Source organism: Chlamydotis macqueenii, chromosome 2 (genome assembly GCF_036417535.1).
Source record: "Chlamydotis macqueenii isolate bChlMac1 chromosome 2, bChlMac1.mat, whole genome shotgun sequence".
In the NCBI taxonomy this organism is placed as follows: domain Eukaryota; kingdom Metazoa; phylum Chordata; class Aves; order Otidiformes; family Otididae; genus Chlamydotis; species Chlamydotis macqueenii.
In genome coordinates, this window is record NC_141557.1 from 156,571,446 (window position 1) to 156,592,002 (window position 20,557).

General features: G+C 38.9%; 1 protein-coding gene across 6 annotated transcripts in view; it reads right to left on the reverse strand.

Annotated features, from left to right (window-relative positions):
• ZFAT (zinc finger and AT-hook domain containing) overlaps positions 1-20,557 on the reverse strand; it is a 90,681-nt gene that overhangs the window by 62,689 nt on the left and 7,435 nt on the right. For all 6 annotated transcript variants that reach the window (XR_015257745.1, XM_086741303.1, XM_086741302.1 and 3 more), the window contains 2 exons: positions 13,096-13,266; positions 4,320-4,580 (listed from right to left, as the gene is read on the reverse strand). Coding sequence is in view for 5 of the 6 variants with exons in the window: in XM_086741303.1 (XP_086597429.1) it covers positions 4,320-4,580; positions 13,096-13,266 (432 nt within the window). In the remaining variant the exon portion in view is untranslated. The remainder of the gene's footprint in view (positions 1-4,319; positions 4,581-13,095; positions 13,267-20,557) is intronic.

Here is a 20,557-nt window from a genome sequence, read left to right on the forward strand (position 1 = left end):
CCTTTTAATATCTTTGTTGGCAACATGGACAGTGGGATTGAGTGCACCCTCAGCAAGTCTGCCAATGACACCAAGCTGTGTGGTGCTGTCGACACGCTGGAGGGAAGGGATGCCATCCAGAGGGACCTTGACAGGCTGGAGAGGTGGGCCCGTGCCAACCTCATGAAGTTCAACCAGGCCAAGTGCAAGGTCCTGAATGTGGGTGGTGGTAAACCCAGGCACAAACTGTGTCCAGTTCCGGAGCCCCCAACACAAGAAGGACACGGACCAGTTGGAGAGGGTCCAGAGGAGGCCACAACGATGATAAAAGGGCTGGAGCATCTCTCCTACGAGGACAGGCTGAGAGAGTTGGGGCTGTTCAGCCTGGAGAAGAGGAGGCTCCAGGGAGACCTTATAGCGGTCTTCCAGTACCTCAAGGGGGCCAACAGGAAACATGGGGAGAGGCTGTTCAGTAGGGCCTGTTGTGATAGGACAAGGGGTAATGGTTTCAAAATAAAGGGCGGTAGATTCAGACTGGACATAAGGAAAAAAGCAACCAGATGCTCATTGTAAGTCCCTTCCAGCTAAAATATTCTATTTTATTCTTTCCATCTCTTCCTTTGCATCCTTCTTTCTCTTCTATTCCTTACACAGTATTTATATTTCCTGTGCTACCACTAGTGCTGTGCCTGCTTTCCACGCGTTCACTGTCGTGTGGAGCTTTAGAGCAGTAAAGCAGCTTTAAATCCATGTAGCAGGGTGAAGTCAGTGCCTCTTATCAGAACTCTGCCATGAGTTCTCTGCCCATTGCAACAGGACAAGGGGTAATGGTTTTACACTAAAAGAGAGTAGATTCAGACTGGACATAAGGAACAATTTTTTTACAATAAGGGTGGTGAAATGCTGGAACAGATTGCCCAGAGAGGTGGTAGATGTCCCGTCCCTGAAAACATTTAAGGCCAAGTTGGACATGGCTCTGAGCAACCTGATCTAGTTGGAGATGCCCTTGCTCCTTGCAAGAAGTTTGAAGTAGATGACCCTTAAAGGTCCCTTCCAATCCTAACAATTCCATGATTCTAACAGCAGAGGTCTGTTAAGTCCACCAGTTATTCCTCTGACCAACACTGTAAAACTGTGCTGGAACTGCATTATGCGATTTATTCATTGTAATTTCAAATGTCCAGACAATAAGAATTTCAACATTTCCCTTGTGGATCTAGAAAAGATGGCAAAACATGTTATTACTTGGAAATCTTTCCTAATATTTTAACTTCAGCTCAAAAGATATGTTTCTCTCAATAAAGGAATATCACACAGAATATCAATGTACACCTTTTTCAGTATTTTTGTGTTTACCATATTTTAGCAATAGCTAAAACATTTGTGTGTTATCAGCATTATTTTGGTCACAAATCTAAAACACCACAGTGTATGAGCTGCTACAAAGAAAATTAACTCCATCCCAGTCAGATCCAGTGCAAAGTGAAAACATAGTTGATTATTAATCAGATGGTCATACAGTGCTAAACTACGCAAGAAATTAAAAACATGAGAAAGTAGTACAAAAATACTACAGAAAAATCCCAGAAGCGTTAGGAAATAAAATTAAAGTACTTTAAAGTTGGGAAGACATGGATAAAAAGAAGGGGAAAAAAAAAAAAAAAAAACCAACCTGTATGTGTTAGGTAAGAGGTCAAAGACTATGGGAGAAGAACTTACAGTCAAAGCTCATTATATTTTTTAGCTACCTGCTCTGAACTACTGTGTCTGAAGTGTCAGAGAAGACACTGTAACCCTGGAAGATTCAGAGACCCTCACTAAAATTTTCCATTTAGCTCTAAGAACTTCAGCAATGCAGAAATCTCATCAAATTAGGAGTTTCAGTACTCCTTTTCTCATATACACTGAAATAAGTGTGTGTCTTGGTTTCAGCTGGGTGGGGTTAATTTTTCTCTCAGTAGCCCATGCAGTTTGGATTTTGTATGTGAAGAATGTTGATAAACACACTGATGTTTTCAGTTGTTGCTGAAGAGACCAAGGACGCTTTGTGGCTTCCCAGGTTTTGCTAATGTGCAGATGCAGGACGCTGGGAGGGATATAGCCAGAACAGTTGACCCAAACTGGCCAAAGAGAGGATTCCATGCCATAAACGTCACGCTCAGTACTTAAGCAGAGGTAGGCTGGTGGGCTGGCTCTTTTTTCTCTCACTGTTAGGAATCCTTTCAAGATTGTTTACAGTTTTTTTTCATCCCATTATTGCTGCTCAGGATGGGCTGTATCGGTCATCAGGTTGTTGAGTGGTAAGAAATTGTGCATCATTCAAGTTTTTTTAAATTAGTAATTATTATTATTCCTACTGTTTTCCCATTTTATTGTTATTATTATTATTATATATTTATAATTATTTCTTCCTTTGCTATCCTAGTAAACTGTCTTTATCCCAACCCAGGAGGTTTGGGGTTTTTTTTCCCCCAATTCCCTCCCCCATTCCCAAGGGAGGGTGACTGACCTACTGTGTGGTACTCGATTGCTGCCTGCTGTTAAGCCATGTGTGATTTGAAGGAGTTTTTGTCTCAGGGATAGTTTACTCTAGAAAATGTAGGTATCAACTATATCTGCTCAAGTAACTTAAAAAGCCGATAAATACAAAACCCCATATACAAAATAAATACTTGGTGTAATACTTGCAGTATTATGTGCAGAGACAGCTATACTGCTATCTGTGTATGATACATTTAGATTCAACATCATTTGATGACAATGAAGCTACAGAACGATCTCTCAGTAATCAGTAACTGGTGACAGAATAACCTGGAATTAAACCAGATTAAGGCACCCAGGAGATACATTTCTAAGCTGCCATTATAGACAGAGCTCTAGTTAACACAGTCAATGGAGCCTACGAGCAATTCAGCTAACCCTGTGCTCTCCACAGGCTCCCCTAAAGTACCGACTTGATCTCTGCTGAGTATAATTAAAGCTTAGAAAATCTATTGCATAAATACATATATGCAGGCAGGTGCTAGTTTGGAACAAACTCCCACCTACAGACACAGTAAATGCATAACATCACATAAAGAAACAAACTGTACCGATAAAACAGTGGGCTCTAAATCGACTCCTACAACACAGGAAAGATGTAGCTGGCTGTCTGTTTAAACAGTTCCCTGAAAACAAAACTCAATACTCAGCAGCAGTCAGAAAAGAAAATATAATCTGAGGAATCATCAAGAAAAGAGTAGAAGAGAAAAGAAAAATAAAAAAAAATTATGCTATGGTGTAATACATTGTGTCCTGAACACCACTTGTAGTTCTGGTTCTCCATCTCAAAATAATGACAGCAGGTGCTGAGAAGAATGATGAGACTGACCAGATGCATAAGCTACTTCCATATAGTCTAGTCAGTCTGTTACTAAGACTTAGACAGGAAAAGAACAATCTTAACACAAATACGAAGGTTTTTAAATTATGAACCTTATGCAAAAGGTTCATAGAGCACTATTATTCACCATTTCCCAGAGCAAGACAGCACCCAATCAAATGAGCAGCATCAGATTTAAGAAACCATTGAACGTACCACTATTTCACAAACTATCTAATAATGCTCTAAACTCACTAACATAGAACATACGGAAAACTGGAAACCAGACAGCTTTGTAACCCACTTAGATAAATCAGAGTTTAACAGCTTTCCCAATGGCAGGGGTGAAACCTCTAGTTCAGGGACTGTCAACAACTTTGAAAACTAAGAATCTTGATGCATTTGTCCAAGTATATTTATTTTTAAATTATGAACAGGTCCTCATGAAATTACAGGAATGGATAAAAAGTACATTTACAATTTCATTATTTCCTTGCCTTTTCAATTTTAGGCTTTCTTGTTCACATTTAGAAGGTTCATTCGTCATCCTCAAAACTTCCTTCATAATGAAATTTGAGTCTGATTAACAATTCAAGAGCTCAAATTTTAAAGAACGTGTTTTCTGAGCTGGTAAAGCAAAACAAGTATGACAAACAATTCCTAGGTATAGACCTTATTGTCCTTGTCCACTCCTCAGAAAGTGCTGAGTTACTCAACGTAATTATATTTTCTTGAAGGATAATAATAATATGCATGCTGCTTTTATCTATGTACTCAGAAATCAAAAAGTTGTACCGAAGCAGTTCATATGGTAAAGCCAGAAGTGAAAAAAATTTCCTGTGATGGGACAGTAATCAGTAGATAGCTGAAGATTGAATTTGCCAGGTGTATTCCACAGAAGAATTATCCCTTCAGGACAAAAACAGCCCCCAATACCTTTACAACACGCTTCATATATTTTTGTTGGATATTTCCTTACCTCCATCTCCTTCTTCCTCTCCTTCAGTTAAAACAAGAATGCAGATATGTTTCCTCAGCTGACGTGTGTTGGAGAACTTCCGATTGCATTTCCTGCATTCCAAGCTGCCTGGTGAGACTTCAGCCAGTTCCAGACCTTCTTCTGTCCCAGGAGGAGTTTCTTCACTTGGCACCGAGTTATTTTCTCCCACGTCTTCATCTACACAAAACTTCTTAGTAGACCCTTTTGGTCTGCCTCTTTTCCTCTTTGCTACAAGCAGCTCTAGAAAAGAAAGCTAAAGTTAAAAAGAAGCCATAATTAAATTCCACAACTAATTAGCTAATATCCATCTGATCTTTGAAAAACAGCAATATTAAATGAAGTTCAAGAGCTTCAATCCCGAAAGCTTACAAGAGGGTCAGCTTCACACAGATTTTTAAGCAATGGTATTTGTTGGCATTTCTGCTAGCTAAAAAGCACTAGCATTTGTGTTACTGAAATCAGCAGATGTCAGAGTGCCACAGTTTACAGAAATTACACTGCAAGCACTTTTTAAAATTGCTGTGTAAGAATATCAGCATGCATGTTCTACAAAGCTGCTCTGCTGAGTTCTGACATTCTACAAAAAATGCCTTTAATTTAAGTCACTCTCAAAGAAATTGCTTAAGCATTGGGATGTATTCAGAGAAAACCAATTTATCTTTTAATGCTAAAAGCTTGTTCTCCTTTTAATAAATTGAACAAATTACTCCCTAATAATTCTCACGGTTCTTTATTGTTAGTACTTTCAAGCCAGAAGTTGTTATAAAAAATCATTGTCAAAAAATAAATTCTAGAAGCCATGCAGAAAAAGGTCTCCTTAGTGAGTATCTCAAATAATTAAAATCAGAAGTCATCCACAAATCTTAGTAACATAACTTTACATCTCCATATTCCTCTAGAGGGAATATTGATAAACTCAATGAGATGTAGTGAGCAGAGAAACACATAACAAAAAACTTCACATTCATATTTCCTGCTTAAGATTTTTCTCATTACTGCTGCAGTTATTTCTAAAGCCAACTTGCTATCATCTGCTCACAGATGTAACCACTGAAGATGGACCAAACCAACGAGATCCCAAGAAAGTGTTTAGTCAACAAAAGCAGATACTCAAAGGGAAGCGAGAATTTTCCACACAGTGATCGGGCTCTTTCAGGAGATTTCATCCTAGCTACAAGTTACTTCTATAAAATGAAAAGAATCAGTCTCTATCCTTCTTGTTAATCTCAGGGGTTGTCTGCTTGTGTTTTAGTCCTTATATTGTGCTTCTTGAGGAATTATCCAATTGTCATTGTATACATTTTAGTTATTTATTTTGAACCTGCTCTTCTGCAAAAAACTATCGGTTCACAAACAGCAAAGCACGGTAGCATTTAAATCATGTTTTTAAGTCTGAGCAAACATCTGGTGAAGTACCAGACCTACTCTGTGTATCTGCAGAAAAATACAGTTCTAGGAAGGAAAAATCAGTATGCAGCTAGGAGAGCTTGCCTGATGGTGTATGGACAAACTGGAGAGAGGCAGGCTTCTTCCAGGCTTTTAGAATGCATTTTATTAATGTTAGATACCAGAGCTCTCAAATTCGTTAATATTTGTCTTCTATATTGAAGGAACAGAAAAACTACTCTCCAGAGCGCAGTTCAGATCACATAAGGCCTGAATCATCTCCAGATCCCAGCGTGACTAAGATCTCAGTTTAAGAGTATTCAGTTAAGTGCAGTGAATTCCAGCTTTGAGAATTAAAAGGCAAAAGAGCTTGATACGGTCATCGTAACTGCAAAAAAAAAACCTGGAGTATTATGTGCACTAAAATGTGCAAAGTAAAATGGAACAGATATGAAGCACATGTCGGACATCATCTTTGTGGTAGCAGAGACAGACACAAGATTGGCACATACAAAAATTTTCTGAGCATTAAAAACAAAGTTTGGCAAAAAAAAACGAAGCAAACTTAAATCTCGTGCATGTTTCAGCTTATGGTAGTCACAGCAAAGAAGTCCTTTATAGTGGGGTTTTTTAAACACCAAAATAGTTCCAGATCTTGAGATTTCTGCAAAAATAAAATTATTCTCCTCTGAATTTCATATTTTTACTGTTAGTTTGGTTGCTGGTTTTTTTTTGGGGGGGGGGGTGGTTTTTTTTTAATTTTTGTTTTATTTTGTTTTTTCCCCACAGCACAGACAGGAGAAGTACGAAATATGTCTTCTGGGTTATAAGAGAGAAATGCCCAGTAATTAAGTAACTGTTGCAGTTCCAAAGGCTTGAAAGTATCTTAGAGAATATTCAAGTTAAAAGAGACTGGCAAGTTCCACTTATAAATTGTGCCTCTTATTAGAAACTTACATTTCTCCTGCTTATTCCAGAAACTTTCACCAAAATCAGTGTATATCAAGAATAAAGATTAAGAGCTGCCTAAAGCTTTTTATCAAGTATTCATCAAGCCAATAGCCTAGCTTCTGCTTGAAAAAAATTGAGATGGACAATGTAAAAGTCTGAAAAATCATGGAAGGAGAGAATATTAAAAAAAAAAAAACAAACCAAAAACCACTAACAAATAATTTTCAAGTAGATATGCCAAAAGACCTCACTAATTTGGTTGACTTGAAGCACATGGAAAAATAAATAACCTCAAGGAATCTTAAGAGAAGATGAAGCAAGAGAACAGGAGGTGGTGGCAGCATCTTATTCAAAATCCGTTTAACATTTCCCTTAAGTATACCAGACAAACAAAACCCACACACAGAGATCATAGCTTGGAGTTAATCATGTAATTAATATCAATGGAAAAATAAAGCATTCCGGCTTGCTACAGGAGTGATTGAGTACCTGCTTGCTTAAATACAAGGTAATAAGGACATTAAAAACCTCATTATGGATAGGAAAAAAGCAACCCCTCCACCTAACTTTTCACAGCCCTCTATCAGCAGCGCTCTGAATTTCTGTGCTACCGCACTCCAGCGAAAGTTGTTTTGTCAATTCTCAGCCAAAAAGAGAGAGGCGATTTCACTGCTCGCAAAACTTGTATTTGCTGCCCTTCATGTTACTTTGACATCCATCAATCGCAGCTATCAGTATTTGGTGCCTTGAGTTAGATTAATTAATGTGCAATTAAAGCAAGCAAATAAACAACATTTATCTTCTCGTCAACCCGTAAAAAGGTCACAGTTTGCCAAAGTGCAATATAGATGCGGATACTGCTCAGGTTACTATAAAATAATAAAATCCTAGGATTTGAAGAGCGAATCCAACCACCATATTCTGTGTGTTTTATACACTTCTCAATCTTTTACAATGCAATAATCAGATTATCCAGCAAAAACAAACAAAGCAGAATCAGGTAAAAGATATATGCTGCTTCTTGGCTGTTTTAATGTAAACTTAATGAAAAGCAGAACAGCACTTTCACATGAAGACAGAAACCGAAACAAACCCTTGTATGCAAATAGAAATGTGAAAACACTCCTTTAGAAGGTGGCAGATCTTCTTCTAGAGCCTACACAATCACAGTTCTTACCACTGTGACTACAAATGGTGTGGCAAGCGATACACAGAATGTGTACGTTGTTTGTAAATGAGCCTATCAGCAGGAGAATTTACATCAGTTCTCAAACATTTTAAAAGGCTTGGTGGCAAGCACTGGGTAGCAACATACACAGGGACAGGAGGACTCATATGGACAACTGATGTGTCACCAGAACTTCTGAGGCTTACGGCAGTCATTTCATTTCCTTGCTCCTTTCCTCTTTTGCAGGACCAAACACATCACAAGCTACTTTGAATTAGCAATGCCAGAATTGAGTTTTCAACAATGCACATGACCATAAAATTCCAGCTGTCTCTCTCTACCCAGCTGGCCACCAGCTAGCCACTCACACTGCACTGTGCCCGTCACAGTTCACAGCACCACCTAAGAGTGACAATACACAGCAATTGAATAGTAGCACTTTGTCATCCCTCTGTTAGCACATCATCCAGTCAAGCAGAAACATCATCACATCATCGCTTGCTAGCAAAAACAATCCCTTTAACTGTTAAAAACAAGGTAGTATCTTAAATAAATAAATAATCTCAGTTAGTTCAAGGATGCTTAGTCCCAAGTAGAAGTTTTAAACAACTCATAGAAAAGATTTTAAAAGTAAGATCTTGTTCCCCCAAGAACATCTTAGTTATTTTTGGGCATATTTACACTCAGCAGAGACTGACTGAAACCAATCTTTACATTGACTGGCACTGGATGTGCAATGGTAATATTCAAGGAAGATGTTCTGTGCTATGCTATGTCATTATGTACTCAGACATTAAAAAGACACTTAAAAAGAGAATAATGAAATAGACTACCTAAGTCTATTTTTGTACTGTTCCTTCACAGGAATTATTCTTCAAATCAGTTGATTTAATAACCAATTGTCTCAAAAATGTTTAGATCATGAGTAGCACAGAATATTTCCATTTATGAGGCCTTCATGTTATCATACAGCAGAATTATATTTAATTAATGCCTTGAAGTTTAGCTAAGCAAAGTATCTCTCTCAATCAAATTCTGCTGAGGTCTGTGGCCGTTCCCATAAATCATTCTCTGGGATCTTGCTGTATAAAAATAGAGGTCCACAACCAGACCTCCAGAGCACTAGGGCCTAGACAACATTTTAAAAATTTTATTTTTTTAAATAAAGTTGAATAAAAGTAAGTATAAAAGTAAAATAACAGTAACTTCACTGTTGAGTATTTTTAACTCTTCATGGATCAGGCTGTAGACCAGGTAGATCCTGAATCCTGTGGATTTCACTAGGCTTAACGATCCTCAGTACAGCATTTGCCTAAAAACCAACCTCTACTAAAACTGCTTCACTGAAGGACAACACTCTTAAAGAGTAGGATTTTCCAAAGTTACTTTATTATGTACAGGACAACGCCATAACTACTTAAGACTAAAGTATATAATGGATTTTTCTCCTCTGGTTTTCTACTCCTCAGCCTTAACTCGAGTTACACACTGTCCTGGTTCTGGCTAGGATAGAGTTAATATTTACCTGAGCTGGGTGGAGAACTGAAGCTGGTAGCCCCTATGGCTGGGACAGTTAACTAATTAGCTAACAGCTGGGGTTAATTTACCCAAATTAGCCAAAGGGCTATTCCATCCCATCTGACATCATGCTCAGTTAGGAGGGTGCTGAAGGGAGTCTCCCCTGCTACTTGGAAGAGACTGGGTGTGGAGATCATAGAATCATAGAATGGTTAGGGTTGGAAGGGACCTTCAAAGGTCATCTAGTCCAACCCCCCTGCAAGGACCAGGGACATCCCTGACTAGGTCATGTTGCTCAGAGCCTCATCCAGCCTGGCCTTGAACGCTTCCAGAGATGGGGCCTCCACCACCTTTCTGGGCAACCTGTTCCAGTGTTCTATAACTCGCATCGTAAAAAACTTTTTCCTAATTTCTAATCTAAATCTACCCCCCTCTATTTTAAAAACATTACCTCTCGTCCTATCACAACAGGCCCTACTAAACAGCCTTTCCCCATCTTTCTTGTAGGCCCCCTTGAGGTACTGGAAGACCGCTATCAGGTCTCCCCGGAGCCTCCTCTTCTGCAGGCTGAACAGCCCCAACTCTCTCAGCCTGTCCTCATAAGAGAGGTGCTCTAGCCCTTTTATCATCGTTGTGGCCCTCCTCTGGACCTTCTCCAACCGGTCCATGTCCTTCTTATGTTGGGGGCTCCAGAACTGGACACAACAGATCTGTTGTGAGCTATTGTACTGTATTTGTGTTCCATCACTGTTTCGTTTTCTTCTGTCATTACTGTTAAATTTACTTTTTGTTCAATCTCAACCCACGTGTTTGTTTTTTTTTTTCTTCTGATTTTCTTTTGTTTGCCAAATCTCCTCCTATTCTCTCGGAGAGTGGGGGGAGTGAGAGAGAGACTGCGTAGTCTGGTCCCCTTCGGGGCTGAACTACGACACACACCTACAAAACACCTTCAATAAACCATTTTAATGTTCTAATGGGACAAATATCTCCGACTCCAGAAAAGAAGGAGATATAAGTGATCCCTATCAAACAACCCTTTTTATCCAAACCTGTGTGAGTAAGTAGCTCAACAGCCACCACACTGCCAGTTGTAGCATGATTCAAACAAGAAGTTTGTCATAAGTCACAAAACAATTATGCAAATGTTCACTTGAACATCCTAATTTTAACAGCTAGAAAATTTTACCGGCTAGATGCACTACTCAACACAAATTCTTCCTCAAGTGTCGATATAAGAAATTTACACTGTATGTAAACAAACACACTATATTTTTAAGTGACCTTAATGAGTTAAAGTCCTTGAAGGAAGTTATGATACCCAGAAACTAACTTTCTTCCAGGTTTCATCATCAACAGATCAGGCCTGGAGAGTGGGAAGAATATTATGAATAGATGAAGCTAGGGCCATCCACGCCATCCCTCAAACCACTAGTCATCTAAGTAGAAGCAAAAAACAAGCAGTGAGTTTTGACAAGCAGTTTGAAGGAGATGGGGATCATTATGAAAAGCTGGGACAGGAAACCCTATGCGAGAGTGGAGTATGAGTGACTGCAGTTAACTAGTAAATAACCCCCTTTTTCCAAAGATGCCACACGCCAGCGCTGGACAAAACGTGAAGTATGCATAATTTGTACAATAGCAACACCTACTGGGTGCTCTTGGTTCCATTTGATAAAAAATTTCTATCATAATCCTATCAAAATGTTTAGGACAAATCAACTCTAAACATATCATGACCTAACTACAGGAAAGTGGCGTGACTAAATAAAATTCAGTAGAGAGCATTGCCAATAAAATAACATGAGAGTAATAAACACATATTACTTGCCTAGCAGTTCACTTGTTCACAGTACTTATAAAATCATTAATTTATTACTCAGGCAGAACACAGAGCTCCATTAACAACTCAGTATTCACTTGTCTATACCAATTCTGGAGTAGCTGCAGTGTTTACCAGTACTTGGAAGAAAAACTATGCTTTCAAAGGACAGAAAGATGTTCATCTATCTGCCAACAAGTACTAAAGGGAAGTTGTAAATTCTAAGACTGCCATTCATCAATCACTTCTCCTTTTAGTGACAATACTGAATTACTACAAAGAGGGGTCCACTGAGGAAAAAAAAAAATGTATATTATGCATTTTTAAAGTTTTATCTGCTGCAGATTCCACAAAAGGAGGGGGAAAAAAATGATGCCTTGAAAGAAGAACTCTTCCAATTCCTATATTCAGCTGTGAAATACTCTTTTTTTTTTTAAACCAGAACACAGGAAATAATGGAATAGGACTTCCAAACAGACTACCCTCTTCTCCAAACAATCTGTGTGATGTGAAAGAAGAAATATTAAAGTACGTCTATAATACAAGTTGAAATCTATGTGAAAGTAATTTACCTTGACATTCTTACTGACAGTAAATGGCAAATAGTTGGGCTACATAATCTGAAAATATGGCTAATTTCTGCTGCTTTAGATCATAATGGTAATTACATACCACTGTCATATGTACAATGCATGCTTAATAACATGTGCAGACAGTCCCTGACACAAATGCAAAAAGTAGTTTACAGAAGAGTCTTTTTACTAAAATGAATACAAATGTTACAAAGTATCAGTGCTCAGAAATACAGTTTAGCGAAAGGCTAACAGGAAACAAAGATTTAAGAAAGCAAGATGCATTCTGCATGCCCGAGAAATTCATTCTGTACAATTAAAAAAGAAAATAGGATGGCATTTTGAAACTTGACATAGATCTGGTATTTATTAATCTTCTTCTGATGCACTGGTCTTTTTTAGGTATCATGTGAAACAATAATCTGGTCCAATTTTTACTTACCAACCACCTAAGGAGATAGCAGCTATAGTTGATTATTCTATGACCATTATTAGAATAATCTTATCTTGAAGTTAACATAACTACTGAATTACTGCTGGTAAATAAATGAAGAAATATCACATGCGTATGTTAATGGAAAAAAAAGCCTTTTAAATATAATATTAGAGTGGGTTTTATTCATAAGCACATACTTTTTAAAATCCAGAAATCATCATGACTGGAAAATCCTAGCAGCTGTGTTAAATAAGAAGTTTGCCAACAATACAAATCCTCGATAAAGGTGTAAAAGAAGAGATAATTATGAACTCTGAATTACTTTGAACCCATTGCTAATATTAAAAAGAATTGCAATTATAATAAGTTAAAAATTGAATGAATGCAACTTCTTCCACTGCATAGTAAAATAATTCTGTATAAATAATTCAACCTTTGACTACCAGATTGCTTTATTTACTACTGCCAATATCAAAGCACAATTATACATTATGAATGGCGCCATTTCCTTTTGGGAACAGAACTATTATGCTATCCGAATCGCAACAGGCAAGTTAGACAAGTCAAAGAACACCACCATTCCTAAGCCTCAAGACCCTCATCCATGGTGCCCTGGTTGCTTTCCACTGCTATTCTACAATGTTCCCACTGCTATTGCACAGCTCAGATTAAAGCTGTAGGAAGCAGACTTTGCTATATTTGACATTTAAAATTAACTGACCAATGTCATCATCCCCAATCACCTCTCCTCCAATCTATTCTGCACTGAACGAAATTCCAGCTGACCATTGTACAGTGACCATTATAAAAACAAGCTATGCACACTGCTCTATACACAATGCAGAATCATCTTATTAAAACACAAGTACTTTGAAAAATACATTCCTCTCAATTTATGAATGTACCTTCTTCATCTTTGTTTATGTTTGTGGGTGCTGTTAGAGGCTGGAGCGGAATAATGATGTCATCCACATTGGTCCCTTCTTCTGTATGCTTCTCAGAGACATGAGACAACAGTTCGGATTGGTTTGGTGAAAATAAGTTACAAAGCTTACACATGAAGATGGAATTGATTCCTGCAAAATAAGTTTAAAAACAGGAGTTAATATTTCCAAATTCAACTTGTTGATTTATATTACCACTAGTTCTTGAGATTTTGGTTCATCTAACACAGTAACTATCAGTTGTCACTTAACTGACAGTAATGAGCTGAAATGAAGAAAGTTACACCTTTAAATGAAGCCATCCTTAACAAATCCCCAAATTGATTAATTTAAGAAACGGTTAAACTTCCACTCAGATCCTCACAAGGCAAAAGATTTCTTCTGGCTCAAACCTTAGAAATTTTCTAAGATGACCCAAAAGGAAGCAGGATAGATTAAGACCTTTTTTTCCCCTTCCAGGCTCAGACAACGTTACAATTTCACATTTTTTCAAACAGAACATAAAAATTCTATAAGATATTATGTCACTGTCCAGGTTTGATGTGTATCACTTCAGTATAAACACAAAACATTTTATCCTTTACAAAGTAGCTCTGAAATACAGAGAAGCTGGGCCGCAAATCTTAATTTGTGTTCAGGGACCTCACTATTCTTTCCTACTTGTGCTTAACATTTCTACTTATCTCACGTAAGCAAGTCTAAATCTCTAACTACCAGTGTAAGTGCTGGAAACAAACAAAGGTTAGAAAGAATTAAATGCTATAAAAGATAAAAGGAAACTTTCTATAGTAACATTTGTTTAAAAATAAATATATTTTGTATTAAACGCATGCTTTCATGCATCATTTTTGCCTTAGCATGTTACCACAAGCATACACTATGATTTTAAAATCATAGAATCATAGAATGGTTAGAGTTGGAAGGGACCTTCAAAGGTCATCTAGTCCAACCCCCCTGCAAGGAGCAGGGACATCCCCGACTAGATCAGGTTGCTCAGAGCCTCATCCAACCTCATGCGACCCCAAAATGTTAGGTGCTTGCTTTCAAGGTCATTATCCTTAGATGTGGCTCTACCACTAACGAAAGAGGGGGGAGGAAAGCATTTGCAGCACTGCAGACCACAAAATATTCCATCATGTGACAGACACAGCTATGCGATCACATCATCTTCCTTTCTCCTTCTGCTCATTCACTTCAGAGCTGTTCAAACACCAAGTTTTTTCTTCTTTTATCTCAATATTTTAAAAAAATATCAGGCCTCATCTTGATCATGAGAACAATTTAAGGAGAGGAAAAAAAGTTTTGTTCTCAAAACAAAACACGTCACAGAGGCAAAATTAACATTTGACATTAACAAAAATATCTAGTATTTCATACGCCTTGACATACAAGTTCTAGGAAAAAAATTCATATTGATTCAAAAAAGCCCCAACAAGCTAAAAACCTCTGAAGCAGCAGCAAATTAATTTCATTAAAACTTTCTTTGGTTCATGCTCTACACAGAAATCTTACAGATCTTTATTTAGACAACACTTCGTGTGAGTTTTTTTTAATTCACAGGTACTAGAGGAGTGATGTGAAAGCAAAGTCACAAGAGAGTAACCAACAATAAAGAAGGGTTAATATAAAGTTAATAATTCAGAAAAAGCCACTCAAAAATAACTCAAACTTTTGTCAGAGAGTTAATTCAGAGAACTTTATTTACTTTCTAAAATTGCTGTCATTTGTTTTAATGATTTGATTTTTCAACAGTCCCTGCTCCCTTCAGTGTCCGATGAAACCTAACAACAAGAAGGAACCAGTTTTAGCAGCTTGTTCTTCAGCTGTATATAAAAACTCCCAGCCTAAAGACTGGTTTCAATTGCTCCTCTCCTCGCTGCTTCCCTAAGGAAAATTAGGGACATACGCTCACTGAAATCAAACTGGAACAACCAGTGCTATTTGAGGTACAAACCAATGGATTAGCTGGGTAAGTACAGAAGCGCAGTGATATTTCGTAAACTTTGGAATGAATCTGGGGGGAAGAGAACAGGAAAGCAGTATTTTGGAACTCATTTCAAAAAAAAAAAAAAAAAATCCCAAGCAAAGATCACTGCCCCATTCAACATTATTCCCCTCCCTTCATGACAAACTAATTATATGGTTCACCCCACTCAAGAAAAATCCCTCTTTACGGTGCTCTGAATGTTAAGAACTGCAGAGCTGGCTCTCTTTTACACTTATTTACAGCTGAAACTATAATAAAAGCATCCTCATGTTCAGAAATAATACAACTACTTCAAAACTAAAAGGCAGAGTATGCCTTCATCTCTCTTAAAACAGCTCTGAAAAACAACTCCAGGACTGTTCCTGTTTGAACTACATCCTGTATTGCACCCATAAGCAGCCAGGTGAAATGTGTAATACGCTCCACGTGTTCTTAGGAACTCGGTAGGGTTCCTTCTCGGGCATTCTGCTGTCTTGAGCACACACGCATTTCTATTTTGACTGCAGTATGTCTATAATGGAAGTGTTCCTTTGAATCAGTTCCTTTGAACCAGTTCCGCTCTACTTGGTTTTGTTTGTTTGTTTTTTTAAAGTGAATTAAGGCTGTTATTGATTAAGTGGATGACAACTGTTCTCTCTAAATGTAAATGCACATTTAAGAGTCACACGACAAAACCGATGAGCATTTACCCAGAGATTTAACTAATGCTGAACATTGAAATTCCATGACTTAGCTGATACTTTTATATCTAGGTCCTATTTGCCACTCTTTCTGCTTCCTGACCAGCTGGTTGTTTTCCGTAAAAGTTCAGGCTCACTGCTTTATGTCTCCTGTCTCCTCCTCCAAGTCTTAATAAGCATCCACACACCACTTTATCTCTAACTCTTCCCAGTGAGGACTTGGAGAGAGGTAGAAGACCAAGAAGAATCCCCAGAAGTCTGTCTGGTTTTTTAAACCGCCTGATTACACAAACCCTTGTTTAAAGTCTTTCCAAGAAGCATTTGGGATTCACACGAAGTAATAAAGCCACGGGAAACCATGGAACAGAAATAAAGCTGGAACAAAACCAGGGGTGAACAGACCAGGTGGCAGAGAACACTGTGTTAGCGAAGGTGCAGAAAGCAACAGAAGAATATGTAGGAGGTGCACGTGCTTTGCTCAGAAGTGAGATGGAAACAAAATTGAGTAAAGAAATTATTTTAGGAAGAATGACTGGAAAAGGAGGTCATAAAGCAGAGGCTAAACTATGCTGATCATGGGCCTAAACAACTGCATTAGGAGTAAGCAAACGGTAATTGATTAACCAGTTAGGTGGTATAGCAATAGAGCAATGAATTATAGTCAATTAAGTGTAAAAATCAAATCAGCAGTAAGTAAGTTAACTATGCAGGGAATAAATGATTAATTAGTGAATAATTAATTAGGTAGGAAATCAACATAGCAATTAATTAGACAGGAATTAAATATGCAGCAAAAGAAAGGAACAGTAATCAAGTATGCAGCTAAACAAACAACGGGAATTTCAGCCCAAACCAATTTGGAACATTCCATTGACTAAACATGCTTTGTGTTAATTCATTGTCTCCAGTTTGCCCACATAAACTGTGCTAAGCGTACACGGAAATAACTCACACCAGTTATTTTCCTCTTAAATGGAAAAAGGCCAATCAAGCAATAACAAAGTGAAGCTATTTCTTTTTTTTTTTTTTAAATTCTTCCAAAGATCCCATGGTATTTCCCAATTAGTCAAATTTTTTTCCTTATACTGAGGGAGATTATCAAATGGGTTACTAAAGCCAAATAGCAAATGGCAGACTAGGAAGCAGGCTCCGTTATTCCCAATCCCCTTCCCAAAGCATAAAACAGCACCTGTCCTATTTCACTTTAAAGGTGGAAGGGAGGAGGAGAGAAGGGGGAGAAAGAAGCACTTACATTAGAAAAATCACTGAAGTGAACAGTGTTTAAGGAAATCAGGTAAAATATTGTTGTCATATATACTTTTGATCATTGTATGACAAAATCTAGTCTAGAGTTAAAATTAACTAATGAAAAACTTTCATTTCATACAAAAGGTTGGGTTTTGTTTTAATTGTAGATAAATTATTTTCACAAGAAACACAGAGCAACGGAAAGAAAAAAGATAATTCATCTGCATTTATATGCCATAAATCATTCTTATGTATCCAAAACTTTTCAGCACTCTTTTCAATGCAAGTAACGTTCTAAAACTTCTGTAATAGCCTTTGAAGTTCTGCAATAGTTAAAAGGAACTAGAACTCCATAATTAGATGTAAAAATAAAAATTCAGTGGACATCTATGGGCCTGTTGAATAACTAAATTATTACAAATGACACATACTTATGCACCTGCTCAACCTTCCTACAATACACAGCAATAAAGTTCAGAATATGAATAACTTTGTTTTTCCTTCCAGATTTACAACAGAGGTGAAACAAATCTTGCTGCCTCAGCACCATCAAATCCTTAGCAACAAGAAATTCCTGCAATTAAAAAAAAATCTTATATGTCATTCTTAAGCTAGGATGTTGTCTTGTTGAGATTCTTCCTTTTTTTTAAATGACAATTAGGTATTTGTGATTGTATTACAAATAATTAGTAAGGCTAATGGTGAAAGCGAGAAAAAGATAAAGTACATTAAATCTAAAAGCTTTCCTCTCAGCTTCAGCATATGTAATATAAACTTTTTTCAGTTTAGTAATTTATCTCTCAAGTTATATTAGTGTTTGTTTCAATTTTTTTTTCCTCACTCCCTATCATGCATTTTTTACCTTTCCCTTTCTGTCTCCTGCATCTCTTATGCCATGCTCTCTCCCTGTTCCTTACTACGCACCTCCAAGCTTTCCACGTAACCACTCATGTTGACTTGTACTTCTGTTTCCAGCTTCCCTTTTTCTTGCAGCTACGAGAACTTTGCCTCTCTCTGTTGAGGCCTGGTTGGAATCCAACAGCACTCATTCTTAGCTTAAAGTCTTAAATGTAAACATAGCTTCCAGGTTTCACAAGATTTAGATGGCTCAGATCTAAAGCTGCCACAGTCTTCACTGAGCACGTTACACCATATGGCTACCAGACACCGCCTTACTGAATCCTGCCAGAAGATTCACGTATTCTTAACTCTGGTTAAGTAAGAAAATGTATCTTTATTTCTATGGTTAATAGCCAGTTACACCACAGAGCAAACCACTATGTATCTTCTCCAGTAGTACTTCTTCCTGTAAAGACACAATTTAAGCCATTGATTTGGCATGTTCTACCCCAGCAAAACAGCTAGAGGATCTCCATGTACTTAGCCACAGACGTGATTCCCTTAATGCTAAAACTCCCTTTGCTTCTACCTTCCTACCTACAAGCACATCAAAGTTTGCAAGGAAAGGCTTTGTGATGGTGTTAGCTTCTTTACAGAACCTGCTAGAAGTATCAGAAACACAAACACATGCCTTGAGGTCAGAATCACGTCCTCAGGTCTATTCTCCTTCTCCCAGTTCCACAGCACTGTCTCCTTCTCAGCTGTCTGGCTACAAGCCCAGTTCCCTGCCGGTCACTTCACTCCCTGCTCCAGTTCACCAGCAGCTCAGCAACAGCTAACAGGGAGCATGCTCTTCACCACTCAGGTTTTCCAACTCTAGAGTAAGCCATGTCACAGCACACAGCACTTCTTGCAAATTCAGTTACTAGGTGAAGAGTTTTATTTGGTTTTTTTCTTTTTTTTTTTTTAATGTTTTCTGTATGAAAGCTGTTAAAAACAACTGTATGAAAGTCCTTCTGTTGTGCATCCGAGAGTACAGCCAAGAAACAGAATGTAATGAGCCAAGAATGGGATGAGAAACATCGACTACTTAAATAAGGTTTTAGTCTTTTTTATCATTTATAAGGGTATGTGGAAGGTGAGAGTCTGCTTCATTAAGGCTATCTGATCAAGAATATTTTCCATGCAAAGGAGGTCAGTAAGTTAACGGGACAAATGAAAAAAAGAATACACAGAGACACAAAGCTGGCAGACGAGAGATAACAGTGACAATGCCAAGGACCAAAAGTCTCCAGCTACTAATTGATGGGACACCAAGAAACTGCAGACACAGCTCTGGAGAACACCACCTGGACTTTGCAACTGGTAAGAAAAAGGAAACCAAAGGAACAAGAAGATTTGGGATACTTTCGGAGCATCTGTGGGACTATGTGTATCTGGTCTACATGGCAAGATTTTGATAGTGGAGGGGAGGTTCCAGGGGTGGCTTCTGTAGAAGACACCTGGAGCTGCCCCCATGTCTGACAGAGCAGTTCCAGCCAGCTCCAAGACAGACCCACCACGGCCCAAAGCTGAGCCCAGCAGCGATGTTGGTAGGGTCTCTGTGATAACGTATTTAAGAAAGGGTAAAAACGTTACACAGCAGATAAGGAGTGAGAAAATGTGAGAGAAACAGCCGTGCAGACACCAAGGTCAGTGAAGGAGAGGGAGGAAGTGCTCCAGAAGCCAGAGCAGAGATTCCCCTGCAGCCTGTGGTGAAGACCATGGTGGAGCAGGCTGTCCCCCTGCAGCACATGGAGGCCCACAGAGGAGCAGAGATCCACCTGCAGCCCGTGGAGGACCCCATGCTGGGGCAGGCAGATGTACACTGAGGGAAGCTGCAACACACAGAGAGGAGGCCACACAGGAGCAGGCTCCTGGCAGGTGCTGCAGCCCATGGAGGGGAGCCCACGCTGGAGAAGTTCATGAAGAACTGCAGCCTGTAGGAAAGGAGGAACAGTTTGTGAAGGACTGTTTCCCATGGGAGGGACCCCACACTGGAGTAGGGGAAGAGTGTGAGGATGAAGGAGCAGCAGAGACAACGTGTTACGAGATGACCGGAACTCCCATTCACTGTCCTCGCCTCCAGCCACTGGGATAGGACCACTGCATGTCCCAAGTGCAGCCACTGGGGAACTGGGATGAGTGGAGCAAGTAAAGGGCCCAGGACCAGAAGCTGGAGTGGGATCATGGGTCATAGCCAGTGTGCCTGTTGCCAGCTGCTGGGCAGGAGTCAGGGGGGACAACGACAAGTATCTGCATCTTCCTCCGAAATAGTGTGTGGGTGTCATATTGGATGGACAGAGGGGCCATGTCGGTACCTGGGTGATCCGCAAATGCACGCGTGCTTGTGAATCTAGAGTGCTGCGCGTGTGACTTTCAATCTCTACTAGCCAAAGAGGAGGACCTGGCTGTCTCTACTTATATGAGTCCTATGCGTAGGTGCAGCCTGCCATACTGGTGTCCTGTGTATGTCAAGTGTGTCTCTGGGACGTGCACTCAGCTTTGCCGAGGGTTGAATCGGCAAGTGGGAAAGCAGCAGCCACATCCATCACCCTGAAAGAGGGATTCCCCCAGGATACCCCCACAATGTTTTACTTCCTTAAGATGTGCTACTCTCAAACCTCCA